This window comes from Entelurus aequoreus, linkage group LG03 (assembly GCF_033978785.1).
Source record: "Entelurus aequoreus isolate RoL-2023_Sb linkage group LG03, RoL_Eaeq_v1.1, whole genome shotgun sequence".
In the NCBI taxonomy this organism is placed as follows: domain Eukaryota; kingdom Metazoa; phylum Chordata; class Actinopteri; order Syngnathiformes; family Syngnathidae; genus Entelurus; species Entelurus aequoreus.
In genome coordinates this window covers 55,291,226-55,318,565 of record NC_084733.1, presented here as the reverse complement: position 1 = coordinate 55,318,565, position 27,340 = coordinate 55,291,226, and the positions used below count along the sequence as shown (strand labels likewise).

At 38.6% G+C, this 27,340-nt stretch overlaps 1 protein-coding gene across 1 annotated transcript in view; it reads left to right on the top strand.

The window, feature by feature from the left end:
• Positions 1-27,340, top strand: part of btbd7 (BTB (POZ) domain containing 7) — a 124,875-nt gene that overhangs the window by 22,918 nt on the left and 74,617 nt on the right. Inside the window, exon 2 of the mRNA XM_062042217.1 lies at positions 26,818-27,055. Coding sequence (XP_061898201.1) covers positions 26,974-27,055 — 82 coding nt within the window. The 5' untranslated portion in view covers positions 26,818-26,973. The remainder of the gene's footprint in view (positions 1-26,817; positions 27,056-27,340) is intronic.

Genomic DNA, 27,340 nt, shown 5'->3' with positions numbered 1-27,340 from the left:
ACTATTACGTTTGTTTTACTTGCAAGCAGTCTGCTATCTCTGCTATCATGGTCACGCTGCAAGCAACGCTCACCCAATCGTGACACACATCCGTATTCTTTCAGGGTTTCCCCATAATGTAATTGATGATGGAGTCCTGCCACCGTAAAATCATAGCCTAGCACTGTACAGTGCGAGTATTTTAGTCGACCAAAAATAGATTGTGCGAGTTTTGGAGGGGGGGGGGAGTAGCACACACGCAAATACATATTTTAACCCTTTCATCGCATTTTGCTCCCAAAATAAATCCATCCAAATTTGATCAAGCTAGAGTATTTTTTTGCCTAGAGTATTTTTTTGAGAAAGTTTTACCTATCTGTATAGCATGTTTGAAATAAACTTATACCACAACCATAACCAAATGGACACGTGATTGACACAGAAGTGTCACTTTGTGTGCGCTGCAGAGGGGAGCAGAGCTTCAGTAGCTCACACATGTCTTAACAAAGTCGTAGTTGGCGGAACTGTTCAGTAAAAGACAACAATTTTTTCACCACCTTAAAACTTGACACAAACTGCACTGCGAGCTAGCAACTGCGAGAGTTAGTTTGAGTTTATAGTGAACATGCAATACAATTGCAACAGAGGGAATATTGAACAACAAATCAATGAGTGAAGTGACACACTTGCTATCCAAACAATACCCCGTTTGTTGACAAGAACATACAGCCATTGAAGCATATTTAGTCTATTTATTAAGCAGAGGTAACACAAATCAGTGAAAGATTCAAAAGAGCTGCCGTCCAAGCCGACAAACTGCTGCTGCTAGCCTGCTAAGCTAATAAAAACAGCTCAAGCTGCTGAAGGTGGACTCGCTGATGTCACACGTCACTAGGCAACAGGCACCACCTTTTAAAGGCCTACTGAAATGAATTTTTTTTATTTAAACGGGGATAGCAGATATATTCTATGTGTCATACTTGATCATTTCGCGATATTGCCATATTTTTGCTGAAAGGATTTAGTATAGAACAACGACGATAAAGATTGCAACTTTTGGTATCTGATAAAAAAAAGGCTTGCCCCTACCGGAAGTAGCGTGACGTAGTCAGTTGAACATATACGCAAAGTTCCCTATTGTTTACAATGATGGCCGCATGAAGTAAGAGAGATTCGGACCGAGAAAGCGACAATTTCCCCATTAATTTGAGCGAGGATGAAAGATTTGTGGATGAGTAAAGTGCAAGTGAAGGACTAGTGGGGAGTTGAAGCTATTCAGATAGGGAAGATGCTGTGAGAGCCGGGGGTGACCTGATATTCAGCTGGGAATGACTACAACAGTAAATAAACACAAGACATATATATACTCTTATTAGCCACAACACAACCAGGCTTATATTTAACATGCCACAAATTAATCCTGCATAAAAACACCTGCGTGTTTGTTATGCTAGCTCCTAGCTCCTCTGCTAGCTCCTAGCTCCATAGAACACGCCAATACAATTCAAACACCTGATCAACACACACAATCACTCAGCCCAAAAGACCGTTCACCTAACCCAAGGTTCATAAAGCTTATATATTTTTAAAAAGTTACGTACGTGACGCGCACGTACGGTACGGTACGTGTTATGCTAGCTCCTAGCTCCTATGCTAGCTCCTAGCTCCATAGAACACGCCAATACAATTCAAACACCTGATCAACACACACAATCACTCAGCCCAAAAGACCGTTCACCTAACCCAAGGTTCATAAAGCTTATATATTTTTAAAAAGTTACGTACGTGACGCGCACGTACGGTACGTTACGTGTTATGCTAGCTCCTAGCTCCTATGCTAGCTCCTAGCTCCATAGAACACGCCAATACAATTCAAACACCTGATCAACACACACAATCACTCAGCCCAAAAGACCGTTCACCTAACCCAAGGTTCATAAAGCTTATATATTTTTAAAAAGTTACGTACATACGCAAAAAAAAAGTTGTGCACATACGGTCAAGCGATCAAATGTTTAGAAGCCAAAGCTGCATACTCACAGTAGCACGTCTGCGTCTTTGTCATCCAAATCAAAGTAATCCTGGTAAGAGTCTGTGTTGTCCCAGTTCTCTACAGGCGTCTGTGTATCGAAGTCAAAAGTCCTCCTGGTTAGAGTCTCTGTTATCCGAGTTCTTCCATCTTGACTGCATCTTTCGGGAATGTAAACAAAGAAGCGCCGGCTGTGTACTGTTGTGGCTGACTACGTTCGAAAAATACGTCCATTTCGCACCGACAACTTTCTTCTTTGCTTGTTCAGCTTCCTTCTCCATAATGCAATGAACATGATTGAAACAGATTCACGAACACAGATGTCCAGAATACTGTGGAATTATGAAATGAAAACAGAGCTTTTTCGTATTGGCTTCAATGTGGAAGGCATACCCGTGTTCCCCGGTCTACGTCACGCGCATACGTCATCCTCAGAGGCGTTTCGAACCGGAAGTTTAGCGGCAAATTTAAAATGTCACTTTATAAGTTAACCCGGCCGTATTGGCATGTGTTATAATGTTAAGATTACATCATTGATATATAAACTATCAGACTGCGTGGTCGGTAGTAGTGGGTTTCAGTAGGCCTTTAAAAGCACACGCACAGATGCATACACAAACATATGTTAACTGCATTATGCCAGATGTTAGAATGTTTTTAAAGTAGCGCAATAATTACTTTCCCTAGTTATTAATTAAATTTATTAAAGAGTAATTCAGTTAGTAATACAATTACTTTTTTGGTGAAGTAACCATTGTTCAAGACCTTTTAAAAGTAATGTCTTGAACACAGCCTGTCACACAGCATCATGAAGCAGTTGGCAGGTTGGCATTCCTGGCTAAAATGTTGGTGTGTATGTCTTATAATAATGTTTACCCATAAAAAAACACCATTGTTAAGGGTCAATTATGTTGACAAGAGCACTTTTCACATTTTGTTCTTTTGGGTTTTTCTTACCTGAAGAATTTTGCAAATCTAAATGTTTTTTAAAGAAGATTAGAGATTATATTTGACTTTTCTTATGTTATTATCAAGGCTATTTTCTTTTTTCCTATCTCGAAACATCTTATGTTGGAATTCTATAATGCAAAACCTACTTGTCTTACTTGTTGGTACCTGTTTAGAGGCGTGTCTTGCCAGAACACTGCCTCGAATTTGAGAGCAAGCTACAACAAATGTCGCCTCGCCACACTGCAAAGACGCTTCTAAGATACTAATCCTCACCACCATAGCGGAAGGGAAAATAAACTAAGTTTCTTTCAAGTTAACACTGGAGGACTCGAGGAAAAGGGAATGGCTAAACATGCCACACACACACACTGAGCTGGACGACACAAGAAGCTAACACCTAAAGCTTCAAAGTACAGGTGATCAATCCAGATGTTGATACTATCGATACCCAGCCATTTTATTTTGTTAAAATAGGAAGTGCGCTGCTTTGGAAACGGAAATAAATGCGCTGAGGAAAGAAGTTCCGGCAATGCTTAAAAGGACAAAATTATGTAAATATTGTACATATTACATATTTTTATGAATGTGTCTGTTACTACATTATATATAATACTTGCAGCGTGTATATCAAATGTTGATGGAGGGTTATGAAGTTGTTTTAGAGGGCTTTGAAGGCTACAATAGTGACTCCCGTTAGCCCCATCCTGCAAGCGTTATTTATCATCAACAAAATCTTAAAAAAAGTGCAGTTCCCCTTTAAACTGTCTAAACTCCAGCATCAAGCAAAGGGTTTGGCTAACACACTTCCAGTACACTATTGTTGGACCTTTGATACTACTATGACTAACATGGGGGGACCATTACAGAATTTTTAAGAATCTGTTCATCCGTCTTTGTTGTTCTTGTTGTTGTTGTTATTAGTTGCAAGGGAGCTTTTCTTTTTTTCTCCCTGTGGAATGCGTCTAGACATCAATACAGTACAGGTCACAGTGACAGAGGGTGGTGGTTTCCGCTTACTGTTGCTTTTTAGGATCTTTTTTTAAATGCCTAGCCTATGATTGTATCAAGTATCAAGCAATCTATAGGCTGACGAAAAATAAAATAAGCTTGGTTGGTATCTATAGGGCTCTCGCTGGGTTTTATGACAGCTACAATTGCTTAAAAGAAAATAACTTTCTTGCCTTGAGTGCATCCGCAAATGAGGCCATACCAACCAAAGTTTTTGTGAAAAATACACCCCTAAATACCTCACAAAAACTTGCAAGACATGCAGCATAGTGAGCATTTAAATGATCAACTTTAACAGGTGCCTGCTAACGGTGAAGGGGAGAAATGTGATGATGACCGTAGAACTGTAAATAAAACTTACTCCGTGATGTAGCGGTAACGTAGCAACTAGCATCACAACAGATTGTGTTAGATTTTGGAGGCTTCACTGTACACTTCAATTTTGCAGTAACAATGCACTTTGATATGTAAATAGATATTTTACATTTATCTCTTTTAAGTAGGGCTGGGCAATATGGCCTTTTATTAATATTTCGATATTTTTAGGCCATGTCACGATACACGATATATATCTCGATATTTTGCCTTAGCCTTGAATTAACACTTGATGCATATAATCACACCAGTGTGATGATTCTACGTGTCTACATTAAAACATTCTTGTTCATACTACATTAATATATGCTAATTTTAAACTTTCATGCAGAAGGAAATCACAACTAAGTCTATTTACCAAAACTGTATTTATTAAGCAGTGGCACAAACATTCATGTCATTTCAAAACAGAAAGTGCAAGATTGTCAGAGACATTTTAAAACAAGCTATTTGTGCATTATGTCACTAAGATGATTTATCAAAACAACACTAAATTAAAGTGCACTTTTTGTACAGAACGCCACTACAATAGTTTGAAACAAATAAAGTGCACTTTTGTGCATGATGTCACACAATATATTTCAAAACTGTCAAATAAAAATGAGCTGCATAATAGGAAATCAAAGTGTATGTCCTTCGCTATGTGGTAGGTTCCTGCGGACGTTATCTCTTTCTGTTGTTGACTATTTTTGGCATTTTGTTGGTTGGCACCGAATGTAGATGTTGACATGCGGAGTTTCAAGCACTCTTCAATCTCTAGCGGGTGACTTTTCAAATGATGCTACACATTAGCAGTGGCGCTACTTTTTGTAGCAACGCTTTTTCCGCATACTTGAATTATTACGGTTGTCTGTTCAACATTATGCCGCTTGAAGCCAAACCACCCCCAGACGATGGACCCCCTGCTGTTTTTCTTGGGAATTAATTCTTCCTTCATTTGTTACCAGATTTGCATCTTCTTTCTCTCGTATTACCGCTTGCACCACAGCTCAGTGTTTCCCATAAACTGCCAAGATACCTGTGGCTATGGGCCTGGTCACCATGACATCATCGAGTAATTTGCATAATTTACTACAATGATATGATTTTCTCTAAAAAGGCTCAAAAAATGTATACTTACTAATTAATAACAGTTTTGTTTTAAACGTCCATCCATCCATCCATTTTACATTATGAATACACAAAAGATAACTACTACAGTATCAAATTAGTATTAGTATCTGAAGCACCGTCACCACGTGTGTTTATTGACAACAGGGTTATAACCTGGACACGTAAGCTCGTCGGTATGGTAACAGGTGACTGTTACTGCGTGCGTCTGCCCCTGCCCCCGAGTCAAACAGCGGTTAATGAAGCAGCGTCAGGCTGCTCACCGTCAGTGAAACGCTCTGTGAAATCGCGGATTAACGTTAAATATATGACGAGCCGTGAGCGATGCAGCTATAACCTATCTCACCTGGTAGAGCACTCGCTGCGGCGACCCAGTTCGATCCCACCTGACAGTCGCTCTGCTCCGCGTCAATCCCTCTTCTCACCCTCTCTCCCCCCTCCCCCGTCTCTCTCCATCTGTCCTTTCAAAATAAATGCATTCAAATCCCGAAAATAAAAATTAAGAAAATCCGAGTCGTGGCGGACGTAATTCTTTGGTGGCGGGCTGCCACAAATAAATGAATGTGTGGAAAACACTGCAGCTAACGTTACCCATGCTGTTACCTCTCTGCTCGGCGAGGGCGTATGACGTTGCACGCACGACAGTATGTGACGTATGTAAGAAGGTGCACTTGTTTTACCACTCTGTGAGAAGGAGAGACAAGATGGAGTGAGAAACGCCTGTAGTGTAATGCCCGCAGCTAAAAGCATCTGCGTGAGAACGTATACTCGAATATCACGATATAGTCATTTTCTATATCGCACAGAGACAAACCCGCCATATATCGAGTATATTCGCTTTATCGCCCAGCCCTACTTTGAAGCCACATTGTTCATGATTTGGCTCTACCACCGATTTGGAATAATCTCTTAAGCCTGAACACTCTTGGATATTGTTTTATTTTTTTTAAACTAGTTTTCTAACAAATCACCCATTGCTATTGTTGTTGCATGCTCCTTTGGCGGTGTCTGACTCGATGTGCAACAATACGTCACCTCAATATTACCTTTGAAAACAGACAGTTTCATGTAGGAGTTTTGCACTTGAATTCGTCTGCATGGAAGGAAATAACTGACTGGGTTTGTTACCTGCAGCTGTGTAGATTTTTGTCATCCTAATTTCCACCTACACAATGTTTGTGAGCATTGTGTAGGTTGAAATTACATGTCTATTGCGATATGTATTGATATCGCTTTATCGGCCCAGCCCTGGTTATAAATTTCAGGTCGATTACGGTGATCAGATGTTTGCACATTAACTTGAGAAATGTCAGTGACAACAGCCAATCAGAGTAAACCTTTTCCTGCTACATTTATAGTTGTAAAGTACCACAGAAGTAAATAAAATTACCAAACTTAGAGCTAAAGCTTAGCTAAGCTAAGAAAAAGGCTTACTCGTTGTCGATTGTGTGTCGGTGGTTTGGGTCACTAAAGGGATGTGTAGCAAATCAAGCTTGTGTCAAAGAAGTCGACAGTCTGCACCCTCAGAAACCAGAAACACAAAAAATTGGTTTAATAATTTGAAAGAGTACCATTCAAGAAAGTCTGAAAATGCGAGCGGTAGTCTGAACAGCTTGCTCCTGCTGCCAGCAGACGTAGCATTCGCTGTTTTGCTGCGACTAGCGGTACAGCCTCTGGACTGATATTTATACTTAAAACTGTCTGTATTGGTATTAAAGAGGATGAACATTTTCATGTAGCAATGATGTTAACAGTGTATGTAGCATCATACTTTGAAAATGATAATTTTTACATTTTAAAAGGTCTTTATTTTCCCCAACAGGGCAATTTGTGTATTTTGGGTCTTTATCCCTGCACACTCAGAACTGTAATATTTTATATTTTTCTACATATGTTTTACTGTTGAGTGCCGTATTTTTCGGAGTATAAGTCGCTCCGGAGTATAAGTCGCTCCGGCCGAAAATGCATAATAAAGAAGGAAAAAAACATATGAGTCGCACTGGAGTATAAGTCGCATTTTTTTGGGAAATTTATTTGATAAAACCCAAGACCAAGAATAGACATTTGAAAGGCAATTTAAAATAAATAGATAATAGTAAACAACAGGCTGAATAAGTGTACGTTATATGACGCATAAATAACCAACTGAGAACGTGCCTGGTATGTTAACGTAACATACAGGTATTATGGTAAGAGTCATTCAAATAACTATAACATATAGAACATCGCTAAATCCGATAAAATGTTATACATCTAGTCTCTTACGTGAATGAGCTAAATAATATTACTTGATATTTTACAGTAATGTGTTAATAATTTCACACAAGTCGCTCCTGAGTATAAGTCGCACCGCCTGCCAAACTATAAAAAAACTGCGACTTATAGTCCGAAAAACACGGTAAACGTGTTTTCATCTATTTTTTTCCCTTTATTTATTTTGTATTATAGGAATGTAACGATATGAAAATTTCATATCACGATTATTGTGACAAAAATAATCACGGTTATAATTGCTATCCCGGTATTGTTGAATGAGCTCTAAAAGAACCTATAAACCAGGGGTCCCCAACCAACAGCCCACAAGCCGGATCCGGCGCGCCAGCGTCCAAAATCCGGCCCGCGGGAAGTCCCAAGTTTAAAAAAAAATATATATATATATATATATATTTTAAATTACTTTTTTTTTTTTTTATCTGTCCTTTCTAATCCATTTTCTACCGCTTGTTACTCTCTGTGTCTCTTAGCCGCTCAGGCAAATCATATTGCGTAAAAATGCATTTTCCCATTGATAACGTGACATCGTTGCACTCCGAATATATATATTTATATACTGCCCAGCCCCCTACCAAATTTTTTTAACCCAATGCGGCCCCCGAGTCAAAAAATTTGGGGACCACTGCTATAAACACACTGAAATTTTAACCAGGTTATTTAAAAAAAAAAAACTAACTAAAATAAATAGACACTGTTAAAAAAAACACTATTTTGTATGTTATGTTTTCTGTACCTCAATGATGGTGTTTAGTCATAATATTTTATCTGCTTTAATGGCTAAGCTTTTATTGTTTTGAATATTGGTTTGTACTGTAGCACTTCACTTGAAATGTGTATTGGAAATCGGTACAGAGTGGAGCCTGCGTATCGATTCAAAATCAAAATACCAATATCAGATTCATAACACTATACCCCAGATCAGGTGTGCCCAAATGTTTTGCCTCTAAGGGCCAAAGTGAAAATGTGCCAATAGGCCGTGGGCCAAACTGCCTTTTTATGCAGTATGACCTAAAAATAATATGTTTCACAAAACTTCAGTTAATGATTTTCACAGGTTTTTTCACCCTACTTTTTTAAAAGAAACTAACAAATACAAATGACAGAGATAATTCTCAATACATTTTTGCTTTTATTTGATCAAAACTAGTAGTTTGAAAGGAGACAAACAATGCTAAACAACACTGCATTAGCATCTACTTAATCTCATTCTTAGCAAAATTGTAATTATTCTAAAGTTGATCTTTTAAGAACAGATATACATTGCACTTTGTTACAGCATCCATCCATCCATCCATTTTCTACCGCTTATTCCCTTTTGGGGTAGCGGGGGCGCTGGAGCCTATCTCAGCTATAATCGGGCGGAAGGCGGGGTACACCCTGGACAAGTCACCACCTCATCGCAGGGCCAACACAGATGGACAGACAACATTCACACTCACATTCACACACTAGGGCCAATTTAGTGTTGCCAATCAACCTATCCCCAGGTGTATGTCTTTGGAGGTGGGAGGAAGCCGGAGTACCCGGAGGGAACCCACGCAGTCATAACTTTCCAAAAACTAAATTAAGAGCTTCCTTTGGGAGGCAAAACTTCAATCTTGATTAAAATTATTTTGTAAACAAATAATAAGCATTGCACTTTGCATGCAATTAAACTCCAATATTAAGATTAATAAAGGGAAAAGTTCAATCTTCTGTCTTGAATAATATACTTCTGTTAACAAAAATGTAGCATTGTATGCAAGTTAATATAGACATATATCAACATTGAGAGGGCTTTATAGTCTACAGTTTTAGTAATTGGATAAATGCATGCTTTTCCACCTTTTTAGCGCCGTGCAGAGCAACTGCATTAGTTATAATTTTCCTTTGTGCTTCTTTTTTTTATCATTAATTATAATTCCCCCAAAGTACCGGTAAGCTTCTTTTTAGTGGCGGTTTGTTTGTTGTTACTGTCTTGTTTGCCTCTTTAAGAGTTTAATTTCTCCAACTTGGCTAGATCCTTTTTTGAGTTGTTCGAATAAGTTTCCTGTGCAGTGTGTAGTCACTTGTTCCACGCCTGTTGCCGCAAATCTAAGCCACAACACTATTCTCGTTATTGTTCACGTTAGCAGAAGCCATGTTTTGCTGTGCGTGTGAGTCTTCGCTAAGGAAATAACAAGTAGGCTGGAAGCTATGGAAGCTCCCGGGGGTTAAAAGTATGCTGGAGCAAAAAGAGAAAAATATATATTTAAACATTTTTAAATTGTCTGCAACAAAAACTTTAATTTATCAGTAAAATCTATGTATAGCCCAGGCCTAAGCCTAAATGTAAATAATAAAAGCCCCACCTTTTGGCGGGCCAAATTAAACGACTCGATAAGCACCACTTTTGGCACCCCATCCCTAAATAATAATGTATTGAACCAAGAAGAAAAGCTTTGACTCACCTGTGAAAAAGTCATTTGACGCTTATTGCTGGCTGACATATATACATCTGTACACATAAAAAATGTAACATAACCTGTCTTTTTCAGTTTGACCTTTTTATATTTTGGTCAATGTGGTATTATATTTCATATCTTTAATACGTCTGCTTAAATTTCATTTGGAAGTAGCTGACGAGAAATGAGACTCTAATACTTACCGCAGACATTTTATCTTGCATGGTCAAGAAATCCACATAAATGATTTATCAAATGATTTGACTATCGTTTGAATAAAACGTCGTCTGTATCGTTTTACCAGGCATTTTTGTATGGAATTGTTCTGTTGCATTGTTTCAGTCTTTTTTTGCTAGCAGTGGCTTACTTTTTTTGAAAAGATCTAGATGACTGCAGAGAAAGGTTGCATATGTCCATGTGTATAAAGAGATGTGTGGAGGGGGCAGGGAGTGTCTGCTGTCACTTCTCATTAGGACCCTCTAGTCCAGCTCTCCTTCCCCCTCTCGTCTTGCTCTCAAACATAGCTCAGCAGTGCAACTGGACTGTTCTATGCTTAAATGCAGGGAAATGTGTCTTAATGCTCAGTTTAATAGAAAGTGTCAGGGGGATGCTTTTTGTTTAATGGTGTAAGCCAGGTCCCTGTGAAGAACAGTCGCTGTGCTCTGTTTCTTCTGCACCGCTGCGGAAATTCAATTTGGTTCATTCGTTTCTGGGAGTTAAAGCTGGCAGTGTTGAATATATTTCAGTTGTTGGTTGCTGTGTTTTATTTTCCTTTTGAGAACAGGCAATCCTCCCTCCCTGCCAACCCTCTTTAGTAAACAGGACGACATATAAATATACGGTATATCTCACGAGCATTCTCTCCTCTCCATATTCAAATCCAGTTTCTAATTTTGTCCAAATGAATTCCCTGTGAAGATATTTAAAGCAGCCCAATGAAATGGAGATCAACCAGTGTTTTGGTTTAGAGACTTTCACTGTTGTGAAAATAGAAAGCCGTGAGCACCAGGGAGCTCGCCGCTCTACCGAGGACGACAGCAGCTTGAGATACAACATCCACCGTCACAACAGTTTTCAACATATTTTCATTGAGGGAACATGACTAGGAGTGTGTCGGTCAGATATCTACAAAATTGGAATTTATTAGCATGAATCAATTCAAAAGTGTCTGATATTAGCCTCCGATAGAAGTCGTTCGTTTCAGGCTCCGCTCCAACATTTCTACCAAACCTTTTTCTAAAATAATCAGAATGTATCTTTTGACACAATGAAAAATATATCCTGAAGACAAACATTTTAGCAATTTGCCTTTATTTTCTTTTAAATGGACAACATTTTATTAGTCATTTAAATTTTTGCAACATCTGAATGAGCAGCACGGTTACAGTATGAATACATATTTTTTAATGAATTAGTCATCTTTGTTGTTCGCAAGTACATGCCTAAAATAACTTAAGCTGCATTTAGAAGTCGATGGAAACTTTATAGCCATTAAATATGTGTACAATTTATTATCCGACTAACCTTTAAGAAAATCGTTGACTAATAAACTATCAAAATCATCAGTAGTTGCAGCCCCAATGTCGGTGATTAAATTAAAATAATATTTTTTCTTACCTTCTCTTCTTTCTTCAAAATAAGTTGCAATGGTGCCGTCTTTTTCCATTGGTAGTTTAGCGGCTAATCCTATTTGTCTTGGCCCATCTTGACAAAACAGTCCATTGTAAAATGTTGTGGACAAAGCACATAAATACTTATTGTATAGGCATCAGAGCAGGCGATAAGGCATGAGACAAGAAGGAATACCACCAGAGACTCCAGACAGCAGCCATTAAATCTCACACAGCCTAAAGTGGAGGGTGTGGAGGCTGCCCAACAGCATACAAATGCCCACATAATTACGTCCACCAGTCTGACATCACCATCATCAAAACTGCTCACAAGTGCATGAGTATCCCGCATTCTAACAACATTTATAAGTCTGAAAAGTGGAAAACTTAACATCATTTTTATCTTGTGTCAAAGACTCTTGTTGGCAGAGAGGACAGGAGATCCACACGGACACCACCTTCATATTTTGCTACGAAGTCTTCCTTGAATTAGTGTTTCTCATCTTCTTTATCGAGGCGCTGGTACTCACAACTGCCTTTGGCCACATGCTAGGGGTTTTTGTAGTCGTACTCAATAAAAAGCACAGAGACGAAGTCATCAATGTCTACGATTATGTTGGGCACTCAATAGGGGTGTAACAATTCGTTTTAACTACAGTTCGATTTGATTCAGAATTTGTGGGTGCCGATGCGATCTGAAACGATTCAATGAGTTGAACTCGATTCTGTAACTTCTTAGCAAAAAAAAAAAAAATCAACTAGTGTGACAATGAAATAAATACTAGATATACGACTCTGCAGGTGAAGTTTCCTGTATTATTTTTGTATAGGGGAATTAGATATTAATGACTTATGCATACAAACAAGCCAATAATTAACAATTAATGGCCAATGCAGTCACATCCTATTTGAATAAAGTGCAACCAACACTTTAGGTTGAATTACCAAGAGGAAACCTTTTCTGCTCTCATTTTCAATGTTCTAGACATCTTCATTAAAGTGTACAGCTCCCCTAATGGACATTGGAGTGTTACTTTCAAAGGCAAAATTAAAGTATTGGGGGGCCGTGCCGGGGGCGGGGTTAAGGGGGAGGAGTATATTTATAGCTAGAATTCACTGAAATTAAAGTATTTCTTATATACCGTAATTTCCGGACTATAAGCCGCACCTGACTATAAGCCGCACCAGCTAAATTTAGGGGAAAATACAGATTGCTCCATATATAAGCCGCACCAGACTATAAGCCGCAGGGTTTTGATGTGTAATTACCGTAGTATATAGGGGTTCCTGCTACCACGGAGGGGATTGTCGGGACAGAGATGACTGTTTGGGAACGCAAAGCGTCCCATTTATTAACAATAAATCTTTCAATCATTCAATCAAACTTTCACATCTTTGACATGGCGAACAGCATTCGTGCAGAGTACAAATAATACAATGGTGCAAAGTAATACAAAGTGCTCGCCTGTACGTTATCAAAATAACCAGCCTACCGGTATATGAAAAGTCAGTCTTTAATCATTGTGTCATCGTCTTCCTCCTGCGTACTAAAACCACCGAAATCCTCTTCGTCGGTGTCGGAGAAGAACAGGCCGTAAATAAGCCGCACCGTTGTATAAGCCGCAGGGACCAGAACGAGGGGAAAAAGTAGCGGCTTATAGTCCGGAAATTACGGTATATATATATACACTACCGTTCAAAAGTTTGGGGTCACCCAAACAATTTTGTGTTTTCCATGAAAAGTCACACTTATTCACCACCATACGTTGTGAAATGAATAGAAAATAGAGTCAAGACATTGACAAGATTAGAAATAATGATTTGTATTTGAAATAAGATTTTTTTTACATCAAACTTTGCTTTCGTCAAAGAATCCTCCATTTGCAGCAATTACAGCATTGCAGACCTTTGGCATTCTAGCTGTTAATTTGTTGAGGTAATCTGGAGAAATTGCACCCCACGCTCCCACAAGTTGGATTGGTTGGATGGGCACTTCTTGCGTACCATACGGTCAAGCTGCTCCCACAACAGCTCAATGGGGTTCAGATCTGGTGATTGTGCTGGCCACTCCATTACCGATAGAATTCCAGCTGCCTGCTTCTTCTCTAAATAGTTCTTGCACAATTTGGAGGTGTGTTTTGGGTCATTGTCCTGTTGTAGGATGAAATTGGCTCCAATTAAGCGCTGTCCACTGGGTATGGCATGGCGTTGCAAAATGGAGTGATAGCCTTCCTTATTCAGAATCCCTTTTACCCTGTACAAATCTCCCACCTTACCAGCACCAAAGCAACCCCAGACCATCACATTACCTCCACCATGCTTAACAGATGGTATCAGGCATTCTTCCATCATCTTTTCAGTTGTTCTGCGTCTCACAAACGTTCTTCTTTGTGATCCAAACACCTCAAACTTGGATTCATCCGTCCACAACAGTTTTTTCCAGTCTTCCTCTGTCCAATGTCTGTGTTCTTTTGCCCATTTTAATCTTTTTCTTTTATTGGCCAGTCTCAGATACGGCTTTTTTCTTTGCCACTCTGCCATGAAGCCCAGAATCCCGCAGCCGCCTCTTCACCGTAGATGTTGACACTGGTGTTTTGCGGGTACTATTTCATGAAGATGCCAGTTGGGGACCTGTGAGGCGTCTGTTTCTCAAACTAGAGACTCTAATGTACTTATCTTCTTGCTCAGTTGTGCAACGCGGCCTCCCACTTCTTTTTCTACTCTGGTTAGAGCCTGTTTGTGATGTCCTCTGAAGGGAGTAGTACACACCTTTGTAGGAAATCTTCAATTTCTTAGCAATTTCTCACATGGAATAGCCTTCATTTCTAAGAACAAGAATAGACTGTCGAGTTTCAGATGAAAGTTCTCTTTTTCTGGCCATTTTGAGCGTTTAATTGACCCCACAAATGTGATGCTCCAGAAACTCAATCTGCTCAAAGGAAGGTCAGTTTTGTAGCTTCTGTAACGAGCTAAACTGTTTTCAGATGTGTGAACATGATTGCACAAGGGTTTTCTAATCATCAATCAGCCTTCTGAGCCAATGAGCAAACACATTGTACCATTAGAACACTGGAGTGATAGTTGCTGGAAATGGGCCTCTATACACCTATGTAGATATTGCACCAAAAACCAGACATTTGCAGCTAGAATAGTCATTTACCACATTAGCAATGTATAGAGTGTATTTCTTTAAAGTTAAGACTAGTTTAAAGTTATCTTCATTGAAAAGTACAGTGCTTTTCCTTAAAAAATAAGGACATTTCAATGTGACCCCAAACTTTTGAACGGTAGTATATATATATATATATATATATATATATATATATATATATATATATATATATATATATATATATATATATATATATATATATATATATATATAGTACAGTAATGAAAACACAGTTGTTCTACTAACTGTACTGTACTTGCTGCTTACTTTTTAAAAAAAATAACACTTACCTTTCACTATTTGAGTAACTTTTGTTCTGCCATTTGAGTACTGGCGAGCGATCTCTGAATCCGGGAACATATCCTTCACGGATTTGTTGAAAACATCCGCAAATGACAACGGAATGATGGGAATCCGGATGTTGTGTGTCAGTGTATTGTAATAATCCCAGGAATGTAGGCTCATACGACTTCTTTGTTTGTCTTGTCTTTATTGCACAAGATGTAATTCAACCACACAACAGCTCCAATGTGTGTCTATCCCTTTTCCCGGCAAAACTCGAACACCCACTTCCTATTAACAACGTAACTTCCCTATCTCTCCCGGAAGTCCCGCCCCCCAGCCAAAGTCATTGGCTAACACCCCGTAGCCAGCCGCTACAGTATTAACGTGCCGGCTGGAATAAACACGCTGAGAAATAGCTCCGTGCGTGCCTACTTTATGGGTTATAGATCAGGGGTCACCAACCTTTTTGAAACCAAGGGCTACTTCTTGGGTACTGATTAATGCGAAGGGCTACCAGTTAGATACACACTTAAATAAATTGCCAGAAGTAGCCAATTTGCTCAATTTACCTTTAACTCTGTTATTATTAATAATTAATGATATTTATCTTTGTGGAAACACTGATCATCTTAATGATTTCTCACAATAAATATATATAGAAACAGATAAATATCAATATGCAACACTTTATTTATATATTTTCTCTAAGTGCACATTTTTCAAATTGAACATTTTCAAATGATCACTTCTAAGACAGTCTTGTGAAATCACAATATCCCATTTTAACTAGCTAGCCACTAACATTTTTTTAACAAATCATGAATTACTTTGCACCATGTTTGTACAAATAATAACTCATGTAAAATACAAAAGTAAACTCTCAAATTTTTAAATCATGTCACACTTTGAACTGGACACCAAATCTGTTATCTGTTTCTTTGTCAGTTAGTGGGAAGCCTGGCATTGCATGCTGTTAACTAGTGTGTTGTACTCTGGTGTGTAACTTGACACTGCAACTCTGAGTGAGTCTTGCAGATGTGCATCAGTGAGGCGTGTTCTGTGTTTGTTCTTGATGATGTTCATGTCAGAAAAGGCTGATTCACAAAGATAAGATTTTTCCTCATTGTTTGCGGAACCTTCTTAATCTTTTGGACATATTTTCACAGCAATCTGGCCTTAAGCTTAATTATGATAAATGTAAAATGTTAAGGATCGGAAATCTAAAGGGAACGTCCTTTCGAATGGAATGCAAAGTGCCTGTTTTGTGGACAGATGGACCAGTTAACATACTTGGTGTTGTTGTCCCAGAAAATCTGGAAGATCTAGGCTCAGTAAATTATGATAATCGACTAAGAAAGCTGGACAAAATTATGCAATTATGGAAAGGGAAATCCCTAACCTTGTATGGTAAAATGTCTATTGCCAACTCGTTAATTATTCCTCAATTTATTTATTAGTTTTTGTCATTACCAGCTCCATCACAAAACTTTTTTAAGATTTATGAGCGGAGGGTCTTCGATTTTGTCTGGAACGGCAAACCAGAAAAGATTAAAAGAAAGGTTTTGTACAAAGAGTATGAATATGGGGGCCTGAAACTTCTCAACCTTGAAGCTATGTGTCTGTCTTTAAAAGCATCAATTGTTCCAAAGATGTATTTAAACATTGAGTGGTACACAAATGTCCTGTTGGACAAAACATGTACTGTATCAAAAGAAATTGTATCCTTTTTTACAAGTGATCCCCTCCCAGAGAGTCTGCTGGGAAACATGGCGGGGTTCATAAAGGAAACAATCCACTCATAGTGGTGTTTTCAATTTTATGTGCCAGAAAAAAGAGACAATATTTTGCAGCAGTTAATATGGATGAACTCTAATATTGTAATAGATGGAAAGCCTTTCTTTTGGAAAAATATGTTTGAAAGAGGAATCATTTTTGTCAATGATATTATCAATGACAATGGTAAAATTATGAAGTATGATGAATTTAGAGCTATGTATGGTGATGCTTGCTCAAGCTTTTCATTTTATCAACTAACTGGAGTAATTGGGAAAAGATGGAAACAAATAATTAATTATGGAACTACTAAATTATTAGTTTGTAAACCTCTAATAAGAAATTCTAGTTGGCAAAAAGGAACTAAAATAAATAGAAAAATATATAGTTTTTATTTAATAAAGAAATCTTTGAAGGCTGCCTCATACAACACAAATGGAAAATGGGAGGACTTTTTTGACTGCCCGTTGCCATGGGATGCCATATTCAAACTAATCTATAAAACCACTATCGATGTGCAAAATCGTTATTTTCAAATTAAAATTATTTATAACTTCTTAACCACAGGGAAAATGTTAAAATTATGGAATATGACAGAGTCAGATGATTGCCGATTTTGTTGTCAGGAGCCTGAATCCACCCTGCATTTGTTTTGGTATTGTCATATTGTGTCTTTGTTTTGGGTGGAAGTTGAAAAAATGTGTTTAAGGATTGGTTTGTTTATGAAGCTTAATGTGGTTTCTGTTATTTTAGGAGAGTTCATTGACAATCATGATTTAGTCAATGTAATTATAGTACTCGGTAAAATGTTTATTTTTAAGGCCAAAAACAGATATTCACTTAGTATTACTTTCTTTAAAACATTTATTCAGTATTTTCTAATTTTAGAAAGTTACATGGTTGAAAACGATAATGATGCCAAAAAACATTTAAAAAAAGATAAGTCCTCAAAGGCTTATTTTGAAAGTATAATTATGTTTATAGATTATATGATATCTGTTGTTGTGTTCCCTAATTTGAGTGACCTGGACATAATCTGGACTGTACATAGATGCTTATTTTGAAAATGTAATTTTGTTTATAAATTATATGCAATCTGTTGTGTTCCCTAATTTTTTTCTGTGTACATGAATGAAGGTGTGTGTTGCTGAGTCCGACTTGGACATTATCTGGACTGGGCCTGGTTTAAAAAACCCTTTAAACAAATCTAATTTCATTGACAACCTGGTCTGTTGAAGATAAGGCCCTTTTTTAAAAAATAAAATAAAATAAGATAAATAAATAAAAAACATTTTCTTGGAAAAAAAAGAAAGTAAAACAATATAAAAATGATTACATAAAAAATAGTAATTAATGAAAATGTTAGTGGACCAGCAGCCTATACAATCATGTGTGCTTCAGGGACTGTGTCCCTTGCAGATGTGTTGTCTATGTTGTGGGAACCAGAATATTGGTAGCAGAAAGAAATAACCCCTTTTGTGTGAGTGGGTGTGGATGAGTGTGCATGGGGGAGGTTGTTTGGGTTGATGCACTGATTGAAAGTGTATCTTGTGTTTTTTCTATGTAGATTTAATTTGAAAAAAAAATTAAAAAAATTATTATTTTTAATTTTTTAATTTTTATTTTTTTTTAGAACAGGCCCGCGGGCGACTCATCTGGTCCTTACGGGCGACCTGGTGCCCGCGGGCACCGCGTTGGTGACCCCTGTTATAGATAAACCTATGGATAACGGAGACATATATAATAGTCTCCTTTTCAGGTGAGAGAGGACGCTAAAGGCAGTGCCTTTAAGGCACGCCACCAATATAGTTGTCTGGCTGGAAATCGGGAGATTTTCGGGAGAATGGTTGTCCCGGGAGATTTTCGGGAGAGGCACTGAAATTCGGGAGTCTCCTGGAAAATTCGGGAGGGTTGGCAATTATGGTTACGCCATCATGAGCGCAACACAAGGTTGTAAAAGTTTCAACTACAATTCTAAATAAGATGTCAAAAGCAAACTGAAATAAAATACACACAGCTTAAAGATTGATCAATACCTATTTAAATTTAGTAATACATAAATATGATGATTTATCAAAATATAAAAGAAATATACCTGAACAGAACGCTAATGATGGTTACACCAAATCCTTTACCATCACTATATACAGGTATATTCAAATACAGCCTCAAAAGCAACATGTATTGAAACAAAACAATGCACAATATGATATGAATGATATGGGGGAAAGACAGGAGACTTTTTTCTTTAGGCCACCCTTAAAAAATGTTGTTTGCAATTTCCGGCCCATAACCTTTAGGGTTGAGTCGGTAGGTAGGTAAATATTTTTTTTTTGTAGCTTTACTGAATAATACCTGTTAAATATCTTTACTTGCATATAAATTGACATCTAAGATAAATTGGTGACAAGTTTAGACATAGATCAGATGGTAAGGAATTGCCTCTAATCTGGGCGTATACTTGGAACTCAATAAATAGGAGAAAATAAATATTTCGAAATATTTGATAGAAAAAAAAAATCACTCCTGAACAGGCCAATAAAAACTTTTGGGTAGGCAGAAAAGTAGTGGGTCAGTCGGCAATTGCAAACAAACACAATTTTAATTTAGGCCTTATAAATTGAACCATTTCAGTGTACATGTATTTTTTTTAAAAATGATGTCCTCTGCTATTAATTCTTGGAATAGGCAACATCGTAACGATATATTCATCATTAACAATGGACGGTCATGCAATGCCGACCAGACGTAAAAAGTGACCTGTTTCTTGAGAAACCGGACATCTTTACCGGTCGGACAAATTGCTTGAACGTTAGCAAGGTATGTTTTGGCCTTGGAGTTATTTCCATTTCCTGGATAAACTAGTACCTCAACAAAGTCTCCTATCTTTGCCCGTGACTTAGCTATCAGTGGGGCCGGGACGCTCAAAATAATTACACAAACACACGGCATACACGCTCGATATATTGGCGTGACTATCACGGACGTATGCAAATTGAATCATTTGAATTATTACGAGAAATACACATAAGCTTTTGCAAGAGCATGGAATATTTAAAAAGTACTATTAAAACCAATTTGAATGCGAGTAATGTAAAATATGCAACTAAAAGCAACGACAAGAAGCAAGCTGAAAAAATAAAGAAATTGAAAAATTGTTAGCGTGGGTACCCAACTTTGAATCAATCAAAGTGCACATTTTTTTAGTGACTAAAACAAGAGGTTAACTCATCAATAGAAAATTGATATAAAAGTATTCACTTACCGGCAAAACTATCCGTTGATTAATAAAATCCCATTATTTTCCTTATTTCCGTCCGTGACGAACGCTCGGCATAAACTTACTGGTAACACCAAATAGTCAACATGTTCTATTTATACCCTAAGCACGGCGGATGAATATCGTTTATCGCAACACGTGTTTACATGAATTAAAAGTAGTTCACTTTGCATAATCCTTTGTTTATTTTGGCGGTTTCATGCCATGTTATGAACAGTTATACGTTTGTGATGCGTTACACAATTATCTCCGGGTGAAACAATTCCCTCTTATAAAGGCATAATTCAGGAAAGATGTTATTGTAAAATAGGTTGTTTATTTCTTATATAAATTATGAAACGATAAGAACTATTTTGCGCGCGGATATTTTATGTAAAACTGTTGTTATGGGGTAGTTTGAAAATAGAAATTGGTTACACAAAATAATGAAGAACGTATGCGTTTTTCACCACCGGTTTTGATGAACTTTGCGATTTCGGTGGATGCTACAGAACTACTTCTGTATGTATTCCTATTTCATCAACAGAATATGAATTGTTAATAAACTGACCAATTCATTTAAGCTGTATTTTTTTTGCATAAACGGGAATGAGGGTAAAAAGTAACGCTATGAATCGCTTTTTTCCAAGTTTTTGGGGCATTTTTATGCTATTTCCAAGCATCTCCTTTTTATTATTGTTGATTTTAAATGGTCAAACTAATGCATATTATATATGTATGCCCTAGTAAACAAAAAAAAAAGTAATTTATTTTGATTGTTACATTTTGAAGTACATTTGTGCAGGTGGGTGCGAATGTACCCATTACCAGAGCTGTACACTAAAAGTACAGTAACATTAAACTGTAGATTTACATGCTACTTCTTATTTTGTATTTTAACATAATATAATACAATACAAGGGCAGCACGGTGCTACAGGGTTTAGTGCGTGTGCCTCACAATACGAGGGTCCTGGGTTCAATCCTGGGCTCGGGATCTGTCTGTGTGGAGTTTGCATGTTCTCCCCGTGACTGTGTGGGTTCCCTCCGGGTACTGCGGCTTCCTCCCACCTCCAAATACATGCACCTGGGGATAAGTTGATTGGCAACACTAAATTGGCCCTTGTGTGTGAATGCTGTCTTTCTATCTGTGTTGGCCCTGCGATGAGGTGGCGACTTGTCCAGGGTGTACCCCGCCTACCGCCCAAATGCAGCTGAGATAGGCTGCTCCGCTTTCACTTTCGTTCTGTTTATCGCGTCCTTTGTGGCTTAAAGGCTTACTGAAATGATTTTTTTTTATTTAAACGGGGATAGCAGATCCATTCTATGTGTCGTACTTGATCATTTTGCGATATTGCCATATTTTGGCTGAAAGGATTTAGTAGAGAACATCGACGATAAAGTTCGCAACTTTTGGTCGCTGATAAAAAAAGCCTTGCCTGTACCGGAAGTAGCGTGACGTCACAGGTGGAAGGGCTCCTCACATTTCCCCATTGATTACAATGCAGCGAGAGCGATTCGGACCCAGAAAGCGACGATTACCCCATTAATTTGAGTGAGGATGAAAGATTCATGGATAAGGAACGTGAGAGTGAAGGACTAGAGTGCAGTGCAGGACGTATCTTTTTTCGCTCTGACCGTAACTTAGGTACAAGGGTTAATTGGATTCCACACTTTCTCCTTTTTCTATTGTGGATCACGGATTTGTATTTTAAACCACCTCGGATACTATATCCTCTTGAAAATGAGAGTCGAGAACGCGAAATGGACATTCACAGTGACTTTTATCTCCACGACAATACATCGGCGAAGCTCTTTAGCTACGGAGCTTGCGTGATAGCACATCGGGCTTAAATGCAGATAGAAACCAAAGAAATAAACCCCTGACTGGAAGGATAGACAGAAAATCAACAATACTATTAAACCATGGACCTGTAAATACACAGTTAATGCTTTCCAGGCTGGCGAAGCTTAACAATGCTGTTGCTAACGACGCCATTGAAGCTAACTTAGCAACGGGACCTCACAGAGCTATGCTAAAAACATTAGCTTTCCACCTACGCCAGCCTTCATCTGCTCATCAACACCCGTGCTCACCTGCGTTCCAGCGATCGACGGAGCGACGATCATAGATGCGGTCGGCGGCCCGGAGACGGAGGAAGTCAAGGTGAGGTCGGCGGCTAGCGCGTTTGCTATCCATCTCAAAGTCCTCCTGGTTGTGTTGCTGTAGTCCGCCGCTAATACACCGATCCCACCTACAACTTTCTTCTTTGCAGTCTTCATTGTTCATTAAACAAATTGCAAAAGATTCACCAACACAGATGTCCAGAATACTGTGGAATTTTGAGATGAAAACAGAGCTTTTTGTATTGGATCCAACGGGGCCGAATACTTCCGTTTCAACGATTGACGTCACGCGCATACGTCATCATACATAGACGTTTTCAACCGGAAGTTTAGCGGGAAATTTAAAATTGCACTTTATAAGTTAACCCGGTCGTACTTAACCGACAGGAGTTTTTGTGTAAAAATAGACAGTTTTATGTCTTCCACAGCTCCTTTACCACATGGGGTTCCCCAGGGCTCAATCCTTGCCCCAATCTTATTTGCGCTTTACCTTCTCCCCCTTGGTTCTATTTTTAGGAAGTACGATATTGCATTTCATTTTTATGCCGATGATTGCCAAATTTATTTTAATATTGGCACAAAATAACACGGTTCAACGTCTTATTGACTGCCTGCACGACATCAAAGCCTGGCTTTCAGCTAACTTCCTGAGCCTAAATGAAGACAAAACAGAAGTTATGTTGTTCGGTCCAAGTCGCTCCCCCTCCCCCAACGTTGACCTCGGCACTCTGACCTCATATCTCAGCGACTGTGTCACAAACCTGGGGGTAAAGTTCGACTCAGATTTTAAATTCGAAAAACAAATCAGCAGCGTTGTACAAAAAAGCTTTTATCAACTACGCCAAATAGCGAAAGTGAAACCGCTTCTATCAGGACATGATCTCGAGAAATTAATTCATGCCTTTATCTCGACTCGTTTAGACTACTGCAATGCCCTGTATGTAGGCATTAGCCAGGCCTCCCTCGCCCGCCTGCAGCTCGTGCAGAACTCTGCTGCTCGTCTGCTAACACAGACCCGCAGACGTGAGCACATCACCCCTATATTAGCGTCCCTTCACTGGCTCCCTGTGCGTTACAGAATCAATTTTAAACTCCTTTTATTTGTTTTTAAATGTCTAAACAACCTCGCGCCAACATATCTCTCCGACCTCCTTCAGCCTTACTGCCCCACCCGATCCCTAAGATCAGCCGATCAGCTGCTACTGACGGTCCCGGACACAAGGCTGAAGCTTAGAGGTGACAGAGCTTTCGCTGCTGCTGCTCCCAAGCTCTGGAACGACCTACCTCTGAGTGTTAGACAAGCCTCCTCTCTTCCTGTTTTTAAATCTCTCTTAAAAACATACTTTTATTCCATGGCTTTTAACACTGAGTGATATCCATCCTGCAATGGCGCCCCATAATACACCTGCTGTGAACCTGTTTTTATGTTTTTATATTTTATTTATTCATTTTTTATCGTGTTCTGTTTGTGTTGTGTTGTGTTTGCTCGGTTCTCGTATTATTTTTAACCTGCCCATTGTACAGGACTTTGGCTACTCTGTGGTAAATTTTAAATGTGCTTTATAAATAAAGTTGATTTGATTTGATTTAACCCGGCCGTATTGGCATATGTTGCAATGTTAAGATTTCATCATTGATATATTAAACTATCAGACTGCGTGGTCGGTAGTAGTGGGTTTCAGTAGGCCTTTAACTTTGTGTTGTGGCTTTGTTGTTATGTAGTGGCATTTGTATTTTTTGTAGCTTTTGCAATAGTGTTGTAGCTAAAACTTTTTCTGTTGTGGCTTTATGATCTCCTTGTGGTGTTTGCATTTGTTGTGACATTTCTCGGTCACCGTAACTATCCGCCATTCTTGTTTTGCCAACTGATGGTGGTGATGCCACAGATTTACATAACATTTAATATCCTTATTGAAAGTGCTAAACTTGAAAGGCTGCCGTTCTTAAATCCTATGTTTTACTCTTCTTAGTATCGATAAAATCAATCAATATCCCTTTAAAACCATGTTGGATCGATACCTAACTCCTGGAAGCCAAACTTGCCAAGCACAGATAGATGTAGTTGAATCTAAGAAGGATAGATAAATGTATCGAATAATCGTTACATCTCTAGCACTCAATTCCATGGAATATTGCATGAGTGAACGGACTACAGTGGCACCTCGGGAATACAAGTTCAATTAATTGTATGACAAAGATTTGAAGCGAGGCCTAGCAATTAAAAAATAGCAATATTTGGAATGCCCGGACCTTTACATACAGATACATAATTTACTCACGGTCACTGCAATAGACCACACATGGGAGGTGCCATGATCTAAACAACAGGGATATCGGGGTGTTTTTTATTGTTCAAGCGCACATGGTAAAGTTGCAATTTCAATATTGTTGATGCACATTTATTGAAAAAACAATGAAGGTTATGGCAAGATATTTTTTTCTAAAATACACATTTAGGCTACAAAGTGTGCTTTATCCTGTTACTTGATTAATCAAACAAACTAATTTATAGATTATTTGATTACTAAAATACTCTATAGCTTCAGTCTTAGTTAAAGGCCTACTGAAATGAAATGTTTTTATTTAAACGGGAATAGCAGATCCATTCTATGTCATACTTGGATCATTTCGCGATATTGCCATATTTTTGCTGAAAGGATTTAGTAGAGAAAATCGACGATAAAGTTTGCAACTTTTGCTCGCTGATAATAAAAGCCTTGCCTGTACCGGAAGTAGTGTGACGTCACAGGAGCTAGTATTCCTCACAATTCCCCGTTGTTTACAATGGAGAGAGAGATTCGGAGCGACAAAGCGACGATTACCCCATTAATTTGAGCGAGGATGAAAGATTCGTAGATGAGGAACATTACAGTGAATGACTAGAGAGGCAGTGATGGACGTATCTTTTTTCGCTCTGACCGTAACTTAGGTACAAGCTGGCTCATTGGATTCCACACACTCTCCTTTTTCTATTGTGGATCACGGATTTGTATTTTAAACCACCTTGGATACTATATCCTCTTGAAAATGAGAGTCGAGCACGCGAAATGGACATTTAAAGTGACTTTTATCTCCACGACAATACATCGGTGACACACTTAGCTACTGAGCTAACGTGATAGCATCGTTCTCAAATGAAGATAAAAACAAAATAAATAAATCCCTGACTGGAAGGATAGACAGAAGATCAACAATACAATTAAACCATGTACATGTAACTACACGGTTAATAATTCTCAGCCTGGTAAGGCTTAACAATGCTGTTGCTAACAATGCTAAGGCTAATTTAGCAACTTAGCAACCGGTGTTGTGCCTGAAACCTCACAGAACTATGATAAAAACATTAGCGCTCCACCTACGCCAGCCAGCCCTCATCTTCCCATCAACAGCCGTGCTCACCTGCATTCCAGCGATCGACGGCGCGACGAAGGACTTCATCCGTGGGTTTGGCGGGAAGCATCGGCTAGGCGTAGTAAGTAGTCCTTGTTGTGTTGCTGTAAGTATTGTACTTAGCCGCTAATACACCGATCGATCCCACCTACAACGTTCTTCTTTGCCGTCTCCATTGTTCATTAAACAAATTGCAAAAGATTCACCAACACAGATGTCCAGAATACTGTGGAATTTTGTCGAAGAAAACAAGAGGTTTCTGTATCGGGTTCGACGGGGTCCAACCACTTCCGTGGATTCTGTGACGTCACGCGCACAAATCATATCCAAAGGAGTTTTTCAACCGGAAGTGTGGCGGGAATTTAAAAATTGCACTTTATAAGTTAACCCGGCCATATTGGCATGTGTTTCAATGTTAAGATTTCATCATTGATATATAAACTATCAGACTGCGTGGTCGGTAGTAGTGGGTTTCAGTAGGCCTTTAAATGTCCACTGTTGCTAAACACGCTAACATGATTGGAGGGGAATGTTTGTCTTCAGATAATCAAATTGTTCGTACTCAACAAACCAAATAACTTCATTACATATGCAGAACTAATAAAAATGTGATATTGTTTATTCAAACGTTGTAAAATGCAAAAAAAAATACAAATAAATCACACGTTTTTGTTTTTACACCACTTGGAAAACCCACCAAGCATCTGCCTTTCATTTGCTGTTGGACTCCCTTAGCTAGAGGCTTCAGCTCTTACAATGAGGGCTGTCACACCTCTTAAAAAAGCCTTTATTGGTATTTTCAACGTTACAAGAAATCAATGTGTCTGAAAGTGTGTGATAGATTATATTAAAACGTCTCTTTGTTCAGGCAACCAACCATTGACAACTGTAGCCCTTTTGTTATCTTTTCAAACTGTCAGCTCATTATGTCGTTATCCCCCATGGGCGATTACTCTTCAACTTTTAAAACTCAATCATCATTCTGGGTTTAAGCATCTCTCCCTTACTCACTGCTGCCTCCTTTTTCCCCCTTCCTCATCTTCTTTCTCCCAGACGTTCCAGGCATGGCTGGCAGGACCCAGGGCTGTGGGAAAACTTCAGATGATCCGTGGCAGACACGTGACTGATGAGTGAGGGGTGTGCAGTCGCCTGAGCAGAATGACTCAGCAAGAGGGGAGACCCCCACGAAGCAAGTGAAGAGACGTGAGGATGGGTGCCAATGGATCCAGCTATCCACACTCATGCTCCCCACGCATAGGAGCCAATGCACAGACGCAGCAGACGTTTATTGGTTTGTATTAATGCATTCTTCTTATTCTCATAAGTCCTGATCTCTTATACAGCTTTAAATGTTGAACAAAATCTGTTTTATGATGTTGGTGGATCCTTATTTAAACCTTTATTTATTACGGTGGGGTTCCTTTGAAAGGCCAGAATGTTGTGTTAAAACGATTAGTCATTTAAATCTAGTAAATCCAATTGCAAAAAAGCCTCAATTTATATTATGTTGCTCTGATTAATCGTTTGAGCGTAATTAATATAAATGGATAAAATCTGGACTGCATGGCGTGCCCGG